Below are 16,772 nucleotides of genomic sequence, written 5' to 3' on the forward strand. Positions count from 1 at the left end.
GGGGAGGAGCATATAAGATGGCAATTTCTCATTAACATAGGTTTAAAAATCCTAAATATAATATTAGAAACTAAATTCAGTATAAGATAAAAAGATAATAGTACAACCAAAGTAGATTTATTTCAGGAATACAAGGTTGGTTTAGCATTTAATAATTAATGAATATAACTCAGCACATTAACAAACTAATAATATATCATAGGGATAATAGACAAGTCATGAGCATTTCAATAGATGAGAAAAATCATGACCTATTCCAACATTCATTGATAATTTAAAAATAAAAACCTCTCATCAAACTAGTAATATAAATGAAATTCCATAATTTGATAAAAGGTAAATATAGAAAATGTACAACAAACATTATACTTGTGAAATGTTGAAAACTTTCCCTCTGAGATCAGGAACAAGATAAAGATATCCACTATCACATTTCTATTCAACAGTACACTATATGTTCTAACCAGCACAAGTAGAGAAGAAAAAGAACTAAAATATATTAATAAGGAAAATAAGAAATAAATCTGTTAGTATACACAGATGACTAATTGTGCAGGTGGAAGATTTAAGAGGATTTACAAACTATTGGAAATAAAAGTGAACTTAGCAAGGTTGTTGGGTTGCTGGTTATAAAGCCAAAATAAGAAAATCAGTTCTATTCTTATATTCTAGTAACAAACAATAAGATAAAAAAGCAAATACCTAGCAATATATTTAATTAAAAATGTGCAAATTTCTACACAGAAAATGATAAAAGATTACCATGATCTACACCTATAACTATATTATATATATTGAAGGATGTAACTCAATGTTGCATAGATGTTACTTCTTCCCAAATTAACATATAGATTGAATGCAATTACAAACAAAATTCTGGGTAGATTTTCCTGGTTGAAATTGAAAAGCCAATTATAAAATTATGTGGAAATGCAAATGGCCAAGAATAATCACCATGGTCTTTAAGGAAAAAAAATAAAGTGCTGGAGAACCTACCCTAGTGGATACCAAGACTTATTATAAAGCTACAGTAAAACAGAATACAGATGTTTGAAACAGACAATTGGGGTGTTTGGTGAAAAAGTTCATATTGCAGAGTAATGGAGGAAAGAATACTCTCTTCATAATGGTGATTTAGTAGTAGGGTAGCCATACACAAAAATCAATTCCTGGTGGACTGAAGATTGAAATGTGAAAGATAAAACAGAATTTCCAAATCATAGCACAGGAGGATATGCTAATAACCATAAAGATTTTAAATAAGAAGAGAAACAGCATTAGTCTCAAAGTTCAAAGTTAGACTACATTTATTTTCTATTTATTTATTTGACAGAGAGAGATAATGAGAGAGGGAACACAAGCAGAGGAAGTGGGAGACAGAGAAGCAACAGGCCTCCCGCTGAGCTGGGAGTCTGATGCAGGGCTCCATCCCAGGACCCCGGGATCATAACCCCAGCTGAAGTCAGGCACTTAACCAACTGAGCCACCCATGTGCCCCTAATTAGATTACATTTAAATGAGGAATTTCTTTCATCAAAAGATACCATTAAATGAAATGCTATAACATCTGTGATTTTGGTTCAAATAATTAAGTGGTGATGGGGGGGAGTGAAGTGGAGAAATAAAACAAGATTGTGTATATAAATATACATTGAGCTTTATACACTAGTCTTCTGGGGAAAAAAAGTGGTCACCACAATAAATCTAGTTAACATCCATCACCATTCATAGAGAACCTTTTTTTCCTTGTGATGAGAACTTTTAAGACCTACTCTCCTAGCAACTTTCAAATATGTGATACAATATGATTAACTACACTCAATGTTGTACCCTTTCTGACTGTATTTAACCATTCAGGGTCAACAACTTACTAAGGATATTCTGAATTCCCATAATAAAATCATGTCATCTGTATGTAAAAGATTGTTTCTCTCTCTGTTCTATACGGTGGGATGCAGTCCACATGTGGTTAGCAGAATAGTAAAATTTTTGAAATGTGAAGTTCTTTGTTCCTTTGATGGGAAGATTTTGGGTTGGGGAGGGGTTGCACTTTGCTCCTCATTTTGGGAAATACTTCCTTTTTTATTGTCTTTGTAATAAAGTTTGAATTTAAATTTTATGAATTATGGTATGTGTCCTTTCCTCTTCTTTTTAAAACTAGCATCACAATAGAAAGATGGCTTAAATTGGGTACATGTTGCTGGGTGGGAAGGAAGGGCTTTACCTCATACGAGAGGAATCCTATCTTTACCGGAGCATGGCCACAGAAGATATCTTATCTTGTTATGCTTGGACTTGTACCAAAGACCCAGGAAGGATCTATAAACCTAACACAAAGGATCATGTGTAGTTAGTGTAACTCTGAAGAGGGATACTGTTAATTCTCTTCCAGTATCACATTAATTTTCATCTAATTTAGAATTCCCATTTGATAACCTAAAAACCTTGAAAGTTCGAGGCAGTTCTTCCTTTACAGTGGACCATGACCTTTACACAACAGAAAAGGATATGGAGCCAGAAAGTGCAGTCTCCAGGTGATCTCGCTGCTTGCTGTAGATTACTTAATTCTCTTTGAGTCTTATATTCCTCCACTCAACAGGTTAATATCCCCTGCTTCAGTTATTACATTTTGAAACGCATAAGACAGAAGGCAAATATAAGCTAACATCATTATATTAGTAGTAACTGTTACCTTTAGATTACATTCTACATATAAAAGATAAAGCATATTGTATAGTAGTGCTTAAGCTTGGGAAAAATAAAGGGAAGTGAAGTCAGTAAAAACTAAGGAATGAGAAAATGGACACACTGGTAATTACAGAAGATTTTTTTTTTTTTTAAGATTTTATTTATTTATTTGACAGAGAGAGAGAGATCACAAGTAGACAGAGAGGCAGGCAAAGAGAGATAGGGAAGTAGGCTCCCTGCTGAGCAGAGAGCTCCATGTGGGGCTAGATCCCAGGACCCTGAGATCATGACCTGAGGTGAAGACAGAGGCTTAACTCACTGAGCCACCCAGGCACCCTGGGAAGATTTTTTTTTAAAGGACAAAGTTTCGATGTTAAAAGGTCAATACAACCCTTTAAGTTATTTTTTCTAACTATATCACACATTCTCAATTTGGACGTAGTACACATCTGTTGTATTTTCCTACCCTGTAACCTGCCCCCTTCTGGCAACAGCAACTGAGAAATTTCCTTGAAGAACTGTTTTTCCCAAACTCCCTGGCTTTTGGGTGGGCTGCTTTAATATTACTCTATTCAACTGATTAGGGGTGGATATGCCCAGGGATTTGTAGGTGACCCAAGCCAGGAAAATCAGCATCCTTCCTTGAAATTGTTTAGATAGATCCTGATAGGGAGAAATTTTCTTTTCTCTGGAGTTCTAAGTGGGATTTTTAAAAGTTTGGAACTCCTTTGTCTGTGTAAGAAACAACTACATCCTCTCGTTCTACCTTTCTTGCTGTCCTGGTGGTTGAGCACTAAAAGCATTTTTTAAAGGGATCTGAAACCATTTCTCCCACACCTCCACATTTTTCTTCTAAACACCGTATCTGTTTACTAGATAATGCACTTTGTAAGCAGTTAAGAACATGTATTATTAGGGGCTCCTGGGTGGCTCAGTTGTTAAGCATCTGCATTCCGCTCAGGTCATGATCCCAGACTCCTGGGATCAGCCCCACATCAGGCTCCCTGCACGGTAGGAAGCCTGCTTCTCCCTCTACCACTCCCCCTGCTTCTGTTCCCTCTCTTGCTGTGGCTCTCTCTGTCAAATGAATAAATAAAATCTTAAAAAAAAAAAAAAAAAAACTATTATTAAAGGGCCACAGAATTAAGAAAAAAAAAAAAAAGGTTAACTTGGGGTGCCTGGGTGGCTCAGTCAGTTAAATCAGTTAAAGCTCTTAATTTCTGCTCAGGTCATGATCTTGGGGTTGTGAGATTCAGTCCCGGGATGCACTCCCTTATGGACCTGGAGCCTGCTTAGGACTCTCTCTCTTCCCCCTTTGCCTCTCCCTTCTCCCCCAGAAAAAAACCCAACAGGGTAACCTGAACTAAAAGAAAATCTCATACATTTTCACTTTTTATTTAAAAAATACCAAGTCTATTTAGTAAACAGTAAAATCTCCAGGTACCTAAAATATCTAATGTCACAAAATATCTAATTAGCATTTAAGTTTTCCAAATCGATTTAAATTTTTTGTTTTAACCTTTGTTTTGTTTGATTCAGGATTCAAACGATGGAGAAAATTTTGTTCTGTTTTAATTTTTTTTAATCAAGCACATAGCCTGGGCCCAGTTACATCTTACCTCCCTCCGAAACAGGTATTTCCTTGTCACATGCCAATAAATAATAGAGTTTAGAAATTAATTCAGTCTCTTTAGGTGCTTTACAAATATCAGATGAGGTTCTGGTAATGAAATTATGCAGCAGAAGTAACAGTTTAAAGTTACCCTGGGACATTAGAATCCAGAAGGAAGCAGTGACAGCAAACATTTATTTTAATTTTGCAAACTTTGGTGTTTCCTTACCTTTATCTGTTTTGACTTTGGTAGAAAAAAAAAAAGGAGCCCCATGTTTGATTTGCCAAAATCTAATAAAATACTGAAAATTTTAAAGGCACATGCATTAATACATGTACTTAAACATATTTATTAAAAATACCTGTAGTTTTATTGACAACTAACATTCTTATTTTCGTCCTATATGCTTTGTTCTCAAGTACAATGAAAGACTGAGAGAAAATATCATCGTCTCTAGGTACAAATGAATGTATTTATTTTTCTTCAACTCAAATATGAAAGAATTAATATACAGTCCCACAACTTTCTTCTTCCAATGTGGAGGTGCCAAAGGATGAGGAGGAGTTGAGAGACGGTTAGTCATGCATCAACTTCACCCATTTCATCAAATAAACGAACGATACAAGTGATTCACGTGCCTGTTAAGCAAACTCACCATCCTGGCAAGACACCACCCCTGACAACCAGACCATTAGCCTTGAAGTCCTTCTGGAGTTAACAATGACCGCAGCCATAGCAAGCCAACATTTACTTCGTTACTTCAGATCCCCACTGTCTTAACGGAACTCCTGAATCCAAAACCAGGTATAGGGTTTGTTTCTTTTTGCGGGGTTGGGTTTTCTCCCGCAGGGTGGGTGAATACATTTATTATTCTCACTTTACTATTAAGATCTGGGAAAGTTAAAAAAGTATCTGTCTCCTGAGCATCCAGCAGTTCCAAGCACTTTGCCTGTAGATTTGGCATGTGTCAAGACCCCCGACCCTGGGCGGTCCACTTGTACAGCACCCTCCTTTCCCGGTCCCTGCCTGTCCTATCAGCACTGGGTAAGTGCCCAGGTTCTGATCTGGGACTAAAACCCATGATCTTCTGGCTCAGGTTCTCTGAACTGAGTCATCCTGGCACGGAGAATATTCCGTGACTCAGCAGGCCCGAAAAGGAGGATGTCAGATCCAGATAATTTCGAGTCTTTTAAAGGCAAGATGAGGAACATAAACAACACAGTGGAAGAATTTCGCAGTGGGTCTGCCTACCCAAGGGAAAAATGTCATTCCATTCCCAGCCTTTTCACTTCCTTCTCGGCCCCTGTGATGAAACAACAGCTACACTTTTAATTTAGAGGCAGGAAATGGCTTCAGAAAATTCATTTTGATGCTAAGACCAAGGCCCTTAATTCTCCAGGGATCTGGTGGGTCCCCTGCACACCCCGGGACCCCTCCTTGGAAAAGGCTGGCGCCCCGCCCCGCGCAGCAGGGGGCATGCCCGCGGCGGCCGGCGGGCAGCTCCCACCGTCCGGTCCTTCGAGTCCCGGTCCCGGGGCGCGGCCCGCTGGACGCCACGACCGACACCTGGCGCGGCGGAGATCTGCGCCGCCGCGGCCCGAGTTGGCGAGCGGCCCAAAGGCGGATTCCAAGTTACCTCCCCGGCCCGGCGTCCCCCCTTCAAGGCTCCCTCCACTACCCCTTCCCCCAGCCAGGCTCTCCGGGGACGCAGAGCAGGCCGACCCTGACGTCCAACTCCCGCAGGGCGCCGGCTCTCCTCGGCCTCCCCTTCCGTCCCGGCATGCACCGCCCCGCCGCCCCTCCTTTCCCCTCCTCCCCCCTCCCCCGCTCTCTCTCCGCCTCCCCTTCCCCCTCCCATTCCTCGCTCTCCCTCCCCTTCCCCCCTCCCCTCCCCTCGCTCCCCGCCCACCCTCGCGCCCCTCCAAGGCCCCTCCCCCGCCGATCCCGCGCCGCCGGCGGGAGCGCGAGATGCCGCCGCCCCCGCCGCCGCCGCCGCGAGCTGCCCGGGCGGACGCGCAGTCCGAGGCACGAGGAGGGCGGGGGACCCGCTACGGGGGCCGCGGGAGCTGTTGAGAGGAGGCGGGGGTTGGGCTTTCCCCTCCGCCAGACCCCACCCCACCCTGCCGACCCCACCCCCTGCTCCTTCCTCCCCGGGGGCGCGCTCTCGGGCCCGCGCTCGGAAGTCGGGGGTCGGCGCCGAGTGCGGGCTGTGTCCCGGGTGGGTAAGGGAGGCGCGGAGGCGGCGAGCCGGGCCGTGGCCCGCGAGCCGTGCGGTCCTCGCCAGCGGCGCCCACTGGCCCGTCTCTCCAGTCTGAGCCGCCGCCACCACCCGCCCCGAGAGTCCGGCCCCTGGGCCCCGAGGCTCAGCCCGCGGAGCGGCCTCCCCGGGACACCGCCGGGCGAGAGGAACGCGCCCGCGCCCTTGCCTTCGGCGTGGCCCAGCGCGCGGGCGGCGGGATGAAGGGCAGCGAGCGGGCCGCGCCGGCGCTGCGGCCCCGGGGGCGGCTCTGGTCGGTGTTGGCGGTGCTGGCGGCCGCTGCGGCCGGCTGCGCCCGGGCAGCCATGGACGAGTGCACGGACGAGGGCGGGCGATCGCAGCGCTGCATGCCCGAGTTCGTCAACGCCGCCTTCAACGTGACCGTGGTGGCCACCAACACGTGCGGGACTCCGCCCGAGGAGTACTGTGTGCAGACCGGGGTGACCGGGGTCACCAAGTCCTGTCACCTGTGCGACGCCGGGCAGTCCCACCTGCAGCACGGGGCAGCCTTCTTGACCGACTACAACAACCAGGCCGACACCACCTGGTGGCAGAGCCAGACCATGCTGGCCGGGGTGCAGTACCCCAACTCCATCAACCTCACGCTGCACCTGGGTAAGCGGTGACAGCCCTGTTCCTGCTACTGCTCGCCAGCCGCCCAGCTCGCCGGCCGCCTTCACCTCCTGGCCCAGCCTGCGGGGCGCGAACAGCCCGGCGCTGGCTCTCTGCTACCCTGCAGGGGCCACACAGAGCCTCCCTTCTCCGACTTCTAAACTAGATCTGGCACTTCACATTCCGCGAGGGCCAGGATACCTTGCGCTAGCATCTGTTTGCTTTTCTGTTCTTTCTAACTTACCCAGATTTTCACTCCCTTGATGATTCGCCCTTTCGGCTGTTTTTTGTCCCTTTTTTGGGGAAGTGTTAATCAGAAACCCCTGTTCTCGCTTTTCTCCCTCCTCGCAGGGCCACCACGGAGCGTTCTTGGATCAGAGATAGAACGGTCTACCTTCAGCACTTTGATCTTGTTTAAATGCCCCCCTCTCTCCAGGATTGAGCGTGATTGCTGTTTGCTCTGTTGAATAAGCCAGAGAGCAGAGGGTCTCTAGTGAAGGGAATTTGAGGGAAGCCAATGCTTTTACTACCGGTGTGGCCTATGTGTAATTAAAACAGAAATTCACTTTTTAAAGTTACTCTTCTTTTGAGTTGTTCAGCGTTAATGAAGGGCCACAAAGTTATTTCACCGCTACTCCTGGAACAGAGAAAACAAAAGAAAGTGTGCATCCACTTTAATTTCTGGCTGCACTTTGGTCCTGAGTGAAAAGGCTCTCCTGTCTTTCCTTTTCCTTTGATTCAAAGCCAGTGTAGAAACATGTATGAATGACCTTTTAGAAATCAGGAAAAGGATGTATAGAGAACTTTGTTGCCGGGTGGTGGATGAGGATGGACATGTTTATCCTAAGGTATCAAAAATCATGTTTGGTCTAAGCAGGTTTTTCTTCATCACTGAAATATATAAACAAGCAGAATAATTCATTATTGTGTTTAACAGAGTTAAAATATGCGTGATAAACTGGCATCTGCTTTGTAGAACTGCAGTCCCCTTCATTGAAAGAATTGATTTCCCTGGTAGCTGATGGTAAGGAACTTCCAGAGAGAACATAGGGCCCAAGCCATTCTTCAAAGCCAGATCATTCTGTAAGGCGAATATTATTTGAGGGCCTTTGAAAGGAATGTTTTATAGGCAAATAGTTCTTTTGGTCATGGTTTTGCATTTTTTCTTTCCACTGCTCTCTGGTACATTAAACTTTACGTAAGTATCAAGATTCCAGAGAAGGAATATAACTTACCCAAAGTACTTTGAAAAGTAGTTAAACTACTGTGTGTGGAGTAAGTTGTAGAAAAGCAGTTTCTAGCACTTTTGGAATACCATTTATTTCTAGACAAGTTATCAGAAAAGTGAACTTTTGGAAAATAAGTTCAGACAGTGAAACTCTGAGGCACCCGTTTTTCAGAGATGGAAGAAGTGAACTGTACTTCAGTGTTTTAAGGGTATCGGAAATGCATAGAACCAGCAGTGTGTTGGAACAGGTGCTTTTCTAAGACACAGCAAGAGACCTGGGATCTTCTAAGTCTTCATGGGAATACTCTTTAACTCTTTAGACAGCTAAATACTCTTAGGTGTTATATTTTTAAACTTGGTCAAAATTATTTTTAAAATTTATATTCAATTATTTTTGTGGAAATTTATTAAAGTTTCTGTGTTGAATTTTGAATGCCCACAAAGTTTTATCTGTTTTCAAATACTAAAAATTTCAAAGTGGAAGCATTTGCTCACTGCCTCAAAGTGCCTGGGATTCAACTGGAAATTTCTGAATAAGAATCTGTTACTTAGGTAAAGGTCAGGCTGTCAATCTCGGCATTCTGAGTTTTCTGCTGTGGGCACTGTGTAGCAAAAGGTTACTTTAGGTGATTGCAGAAGTAGGTAGATCACTCAGATTATTTCTGTGTTACAAAGGTAAAGGTAATGTGGTATATAAGACAGTAACAGTCAAGTTAGGTTGTTACTGGTGGGGAGCAGATATATTAATTATGGATCATGGTGATTAAAGGTCTAAAGAAATCTCAAGAGGCCATCTAGTTAGGACTCTTACATGACTTTGTGCTCTAAAAAATGTTATATGCTTGGACTTGTTTTTGTTGAAAATGTCTTCTTCAGTTTTTGGTAATATTCGTGGTAAATGAAGTTCATAAAACTATGGGTTTAAAAAAAATTATTTAAAATAGTCTCCATATAAGTATTGTGATTAACTGTGAGAACATTTACTTGAGACTTTTAAGACAGACAATTTCTAAAAACCTGACTAGAACTTATTGTACTTTTTCTTGGATCTGAAATGATGTCCCAGAGGAAGTTGTGTGTGGTGGAGAAGGTGGAAAAGGGGAGGGAGACGTGTGTTGTGGGGGCGATGTCTCAATCTCTCTCTCCCTCTCCCAGTATCTCCTCCCCCCGCCCAGCCCCCGAAGTTTCCCTTGCTTCTTTTTTAATGACAGGGATGTATGTATACATGCTGGTTATGATCTATAAAGTATAGGCAGGGCTTTATGTATCATTGTGTGTTTTGATGATCAGCGTATTCAGCCCTTAACTTCAGTTACTCTGTGGGCTCTAGCTTGCTGTTTCCCATGAATTCAAGTACCATGACTGTTTGTGCATCTATTAAATCTCCCATCCAGTTCAAATTTCACATACCCTTAAGCAAGTGATGCATATTGTGCCCTGCCCTTAGAGCCTGTGAAACTCCCAAGTGAGCAGTGTGAAAGAAGCAGGGCTAGCCAACACTTTTCTCCCCTCCCTTTTGATTTTGAACTTTAAATACAGTAAACTTTAAAATAAGCAAAGTCAGACTGCACTTAACGTTACAAGAAACATACATCTTTTGGCATTAACTGTAGGTCATTTTTTTTTTACTGTAAAAATAAAACACAACATGGTGAATTAAAACAGTTGTGTATAATGACTAGGGAATCTTCCTCTTCATTTGCTAGTTTGGAAGAGAGCACCATTCACAATTTCTCATGCAGCCTTCCAGAAACTTTTCACGCATACACATGTATATGTAAAATTATGTTATCATTTTAACTGCTACCATTTGGGGGGAGTGGTCAGTAAGATTTTAAATGATGGTAAGGACAAATTAGATCATTGATTGTACCATTACCATCACTTGCACAGAAGCCAGGAGAGTCAGTGTTGATTCTGAGAGCAGCCATGTCTTAAGCACCATATACAGTAATCCAGGGTGCAATGTATCCTCAGATAGAATCAGTTCAGGTTGCTATGGGAACAGGAATTGCATTTTCTTTCTTGTGGAGAGAAATCTCAGCCAGGCACCCTGTTCTAAAAAACAGTCTTATTTTGCACTCAACTTCTGGATCTTCTTTCCTAACTTCTGTATGGATTATTCAACTGCTGTTTAAAAGTTTGGCTTTTGTGTTAAAGAATAAGTCATAATAACTTTTTTATTAGTATCAGCAGGATAGTTGATAGTAGGATTGTAGCTGAGGATTTGCATTTTATGAAACAGCCTTTTTAATTAACCTGGTAGTTATTGCGGGTGGGAACTTGGCAGGCTTGGTCTGGATCTTCGAGGAAGGTAGCGCTCCCCCTTTCTGAAAACAATTAGATTAAGGAAGAAAGTGCTTATAAACCAACTCAATCAAAATTCATGGAACTCCTAAAATTTACATCAAGACCAGATTTGTTTCCAACGCCTCTCTGTATGCTTTAAGAGCAAACAGTGATTAAATGATTCTTTTTAGCCACATCTATCCTTTTTGTGTGTCTAAATCAAGTTAATTGATACATGAGGATATTGCATTTTATTCCGCTTCTTCCTTTCAGTGTATATGTAAAATGAAACAAACAAAATTTTTTTCCACAGGGCAGCCTCTGCAAGGTAGGTTCCGACTGTGTCAGGGAATAGTTCACTCTGGTGACTTCACTGTGGTATTTGCACACCCTGAGGGGACACTATTTTAGTTCGTCTCACAAAGGCTTGATTTACATGTTGCAGGTTCCAACTTGAGAAGTTAGGGAGCTCTTACTTAATGGCCAGCGGTAGTTGAACACAGTTCTATAAAGTTGCTGTTGGCTGTTTTCCTTTTCTACAGTTCACAGCTTTTTCTGTAAATATCTTCTCCATGTTTCTAAAGCATTCAGAGGAACAATTTACGCATTGGGAGAGAAGTTGGGACTATGAGCACCCCCCCATTCTTTTGTCACTGGCCACAGTTGTGGGAGGGTTAGTTTGATGATTTCAGTTCTAAATCCTTTTAGGAAGTTGGATATGCCTTTTGCTCTGTGCTCCTTACCCCCATGCATACATTCTCATGTTACTGCCAAATATTCGGTAAACATTTTTCAAATACCTACTAAATACATAGCCACAATACCTGATAGAAAGGTAGAAGGTAGAAGGTTGCGTCTTCAGAAATTTACGCTCCTGGATGGAATTTTCACACTGTTCTAATGACAGTAAATCAGGAGTGCTTTTATAATATTTTACACTTTATGAAACTTTCAGTTTATCACTGATCAGGCTTCCACAACTCAGTGAAGGCAAAGATGAAGATCCTGAGGTGGTGATTTGCCAGAAGTCCCAGTGGAGGGAGGGTTTTGACTCCTTCGTCTGTTGCCTTAGCCCCAGCAGCTCTTAGCTTTGTTAACAGATCTCTCAAAGGAATGACTAGTTTATTCCAGACCAGCTTTAAAACACAAGTTCACGTACACACTGATTCAGAGATACCAGACTCCCTCGATTTTTCTCCTTTCCCCTCTGTTATTTTTCACTTGTATTTTTGGATTCCTTTCTTTTTCATGGGACTCACTCTCCTTGAGTAAATTCCTCTTAGTCTCAAAGCATTATTTACTGTTTACAAATTAATAAATTCTAAACTCGTATCTCGAGACCAGCTCTTAGTCCGGTCCTAAGGACTTGTTGGACATGGTCAGTTTGAGGTGTCCAGAGGCCATGTCCAAAACTATATTCATTCTTCACTGTCTTACCGAACTCAACGTCATATCTCAATGAATGCTCTTCAGTTTTAATCCTGAGGCTCTAGACCAGTTTTTTGCCAGGCCTCTCATAAAAGATAAAGAGGCTTGATAGGCTCTCATCAGTAAGATTACTCTGGAGAGCAGATAGGATCCACTGCTGGAGGCAGGTCAGTGCTGGACAACTGTAACTTCACCGCTTCCTTCCCCACTCATCCTTACTACAGTCTGTCCCAGATGCCACTCTGACCTCCTGTATTTAGCCACTGTGTGTCTTGAATCCTCTCCTTTAACTATACCTTATTGTAGCTTTCCATTGAATGTCACTTGAATTACTGCAACAACTTTCTAACTACCTGGTGGCCTTTCTGCCACAATTTTTGCCCTTTCTGTACAGGCAGCCACACTTTGGACTGAGGGATGGTTCTAAAATGCAAATCTGATGATATTTCCCAGCTAAAATTCTTCAGTGGTTCCTCAAACCTTTAGGATAAAGTCCAGACTCCTTGGCATGGTATACAAGGTACTTTAAGATCTGGACTGTTGTTTTAACTTCTAGAATGATCTCTTGTCATCTTACACGCTCAAAGGGCTGCTTCTTTAGTCTGGAACTCTTCTTCCAGGTGTCACCCCCTTCAGGAAATCCCGCCCCAGTTTCTCTGTCTTCTCTCCTTTCCATCCTTCTCCCAAGTGTGGATTAGGTGTCTCACTCAGCACCCTGTAGGTATCTACCACAGTGCGTATCAGTGCTATTATATGTTTCTTGATTTGTCTGTTACCACTTGACCATGAAGTCTTTGAAGCCAGGGTCAGGGACTTGGTCTTTTAATTCAGTTCAGTGTAACCAACATTAGTTAATTGGTTGCCATTCCTCAGCACCATACTGATTCCCGGATGCGTAGTGATTCATTGGACATTGCTGTGACCTCCTGGAACTTGTGGCCTAGGTGTGGAGACTTACATCTCTAGACAGTGGGATGCAGGCAAGTTTATAGCCTACTGGCCAAATCAGCCCAGGGTGGCCACCTGTTTTTGTGTGCACCATGCAAATATTTTTAGATTTTTCATTCAACAATCGGAAGAAGAATGAAATTTTGTGACATGTGAAATCATATGAAATTCAAATTTTGGTATCCACGAAGTTCCATTGGAACACAGTGAATGCATCTATTAACCTATTGTCTATGGCTGTTTCTGTGCTACAAAGGGGTTGAGTTATTGCAACAGATACTGTTATGTCTTGTCCCTCGAAGCCTAAAATATGTACTCTCTGGGCCTCTGCAGCACACAGTTTGTGACTTCTGCCCTACACCAATGCATTCAGTCTTATAAAATAAGTTGTAAGTGAAAGGTGTGAGCATAGAGGACATTCACTTATAATTTCGATGGAGGCTAGAGTCTTTATATTTCCAGTGCTTAGCACTGAACCTGGCATGGTGTTCCATGAATATATGTAGAGTGAGTGAATACATGAATGCCTGAATTATAAGAACTCCCCAAACACTGCTTGTCACTTTTTTTTTTTTTAAGATTTTAGTTATCTATTTGATAGACAAGGGATCACAAGTAGGCGGAGAGGCAGGCAGAGAGAGAGAGGGGGAAGCTGGTTCCCTGCTGAGCAGAGAGCCTGATATGGGGTTTGATCCCAGGACCCTGAGACCACAACCCGAGCCGAAGGCAGAAGCTTAACCCACTGAGCCACCCAGGTACCCCTGCTTGTTACTTTAAATTCTCCTCCGCAATTCTTTGGGGTTTGTGTTTATTTTTATCAGCTTCATCTTTCTATTTTCTTGACACATATGCTCCTGTAATAGCTAATATTAAATGTGGTGCATAGTTCTTTGGTTTCTAGAGCTTTAAAAAAAAAGAACTGAGTTATGTGGAACTGACATGGAATTGAAAGATCTGTGAATGTCCTTTTTTGGGTAAAAAAATAGACTTTTATGTGATTTGAAGTCATATAGATAATTTATGTGAGGAAGCGATCTTCTCAGATTTGAATTTCGTAGTGACAATGAATTTTGGAAAACTTAATGTTAATATCGTGTGTGTTTTCTTCAGAAATGGACCGAAATCTTTTACTTTAAAACCTGTGCTCACATCTATTATTGAAATACCCGCTTCAAGGATCTCTTAAAGGGCAGTTGTGGGGAGAAGTTAGAGCGACATATTTTCTATGGTTATTGTGCGTGGCATCATTTCTAGTTTGTTTGACTCATTGGGGTACAGTTAGAAGACAGAGCTACTGAGGGACCCTTCCCGGCGGGCTAGCGAGGGTCTACGTTATAGTCGTTAGCTGGTGGACAGTCGTCGCTTCCTTGTCTGGAGTTAACGGGGACGAACCAGCGGATGCTTCCTTACTTCCCCCTTGTCTCCAGCTGCACTTAATTGGCAGCTCTACCACTGTTCTGTTTGAATTTCAGGGAAAAGTGTCAAAGCTCAGAGCAGGGCTGTTTATTTATTTTTACTGCCCAAAATTCCTGAGAAGATTTTTAAAAATAAGGAATCAATCTGACCCTTATCTTAAATTGTCAGTTCCAAAGGGTAAAAGTTCCTTTGTGTGTGCTGGTTCTATTATCTGGCCCAAGTTGCTTGCTTTTAGATTTGTAAGAGGGCCTTGATAGGATTTGCAAGCATCTCCTTTCTTATAAAATGATAAAATTAGATATTTGCTCATTAGGGCCTAAAATTGATAGCTTGCTAAAAGGGGTTACCAGAAAATGCATTTATAGAAATGTCTCTGAGGTTTTAGAGTATTGTGCCAGACTGTGGGGACACTGATTAAGTACATCTGCTTTTCTTTCCATGGGCTCTTCCAGGAGGCCATCCTAAAATAACTGGGCCCAGTCAGCCTGATGCCCTATGAAGCTACATATTCATGAAATAAAATAAAGCAGTCTTATCTCTTTCTCAGACAATGGGGCTCTCAGATCTCTTGTGGGAGGGGAACCCTGTGGCAAGGCTCGGAGATGAATTAGGGGATTTACATGATTTCTTTAAAACTTGAGGAGTTATAGTCCCTGGGTTCCTTTCTTTTACTCTTTGTTTCCAACTGTGTGGCTGCTTCCTGTTATATTGAAGGCAAACGTGGAATTTTTGTTATATCATCGTCTTTGGATTTTTGTTATTTTATCTTTTTTTTTTTTGTAAATATTTTATTTATTTATTTGGCAGAGAGAGAGAGAAAGACAGAGATCACAAGTAGGCAGAGAGGCAGGCGCAGAGAGAGAGGAGGAAGCAGGCTCCCCGCTGAGCGGGGCTCGATCCCAGGACCCTGAGATCGTGTCCTGAGCCCAAGGCAGAGGCTTAACCCACTGAGCCACCCAGGCACCCCTTTTTGTTCTGAAAGTTCTTGGAAATATTAATCCAGAATCAGCCTCCTTCACATTTTTTTAAAGTTCTTAAAATAAAAAATAGAAATGGTCTTGTATAGAGTTACGGACTCAGTGCATTTTGTTTTGTGATGATAAATCACAAAGTACGTGAAGGTTTCTGCTAACCAAAATGATTCTCTATAACAGTGACTACCCACGTGCCTGTCAGTGTTTTCAGAGAGAACCGTTCCTGACCAGTCCTTTAGCTCCTTTCTAGTTCTGGCTTTATGTTCTGTGTCTTGATTTGGGGGTAGGTTACAGAGGCATACAGCTATGTACAAGTTCAGAGCTGTACATTTGGTATTTGTGTACTTCATTGTGTGTTAATTATTCCTTGAATTAAAAAAAAAAAACAACTTATCAGTCAGTTATCCAAAATAATACATGAGTAATTTTGTTTGTTTCTGGTATGATTTTGGCTTCAAATGGTAGAGCACAGAATCGGAGGCTCAGTCATATAAGATCTGTTTCTCTCACCGTGTTCTGTACCAGCAGTCACTGGCATTGATAGGTGTTAACAGATGTCTCTTGGTCGAGTGGACAAAGGGTTTTAATTGAAGGACCTGCCGAATGCTTTCAGAACAGCATTCGGGTGAGCTGCGTGGAAGGTCTCCGGAAGTGGAGTGTGGGAGACGGTCCAGGAAGACCACCGTCCCCTACCTCTACCCTAGTAGTGGTTTTGGTTGGTGCTTTTGTGGTTTGAAGTGTCAAACCCTAAGTTTGCGTGTTTTGTTGCAGGTTTCGAGAACCCCTGAAGAGTGTCTACAAGGCTTGTGCTTTGGCTACAATATCTGCTTTTTACATAACTTACTATTTAATTTCTGTGGTGAAATCTCAATGTTCCATAAATTACTTGCAATGTGAAGACCCTGTCTTCTTTCCTTTGACGTGTTCTGACTCGTGGCTTCCTCTTATTGAGCCTTCTAGAATAGTAGGTGAAGCTTGAATTATGTGGCTTTCTTAGAGAAGTTTATGACATTTTGTGAAGTATTTCCAAATGAAAAGAGCTACCAGCTAAAATGAGATGAGCTTATTGGATTGTAAATCTAATTAGTTAGTGGACAAAGGTCTTCTGTAAATAAGGTGACCTTGGTGGGGAAATTCTTCATTTATGGCTGTTGTAATAGGCGATGTGTGGGTAACAACAGAGATTGAAACACTATCTTCAGGTAATTTGTAATGTGTTTGAAGAGATGAGACAGACATAATCATGCAGAGGGAATCAATGGGAGCTTATAGGCACAATAAAAATAATTCAGTTGAAACTCTTCTAAGTGCAGAGGGAA

General features: G+C 42.3%; 1 protein-coding gene across 1 annotated transcript in view; it reads left to right on the forward strand.

Moving 5' to 3' along the window:
* Window positions 1-6,264: 6,264 nt before the first annotated feature.
* The window catches only part of LAMC1 (laminin subunit gamma 1), a 124,804-nt gene continuing 114,296 nt past the window's right edge, over window positions 6,265-16,772 (forward strand). The window contains exon 1 of the mRNA XM_059147025.1: window positions 6,265-7,173. Within this exon, the coding sequence (XP_059003008.1) occupies window positions 6,759-7,173 (415 nt within the window). The 5' untranslated portion in view covers window positions 6,265-6,758. The remainder of the gene's footprint in view (window positions 7,174-16,772) is intronic.

The sequence above is a fragment of the Mustela lutreola genome, chromosome 14 (assembly GCF_030435805.1).
Source record: "Mustela lutreola isolate mMusLut2 chromosome 14, mMusLut2.pri, whole genome shotgun sequence".
Lineage (NCBI taxonomy): Eukaryota > Metazoa > Chordata > Mammalia > Carnivora > Mustelidae > Mustela > Mustela lutreola.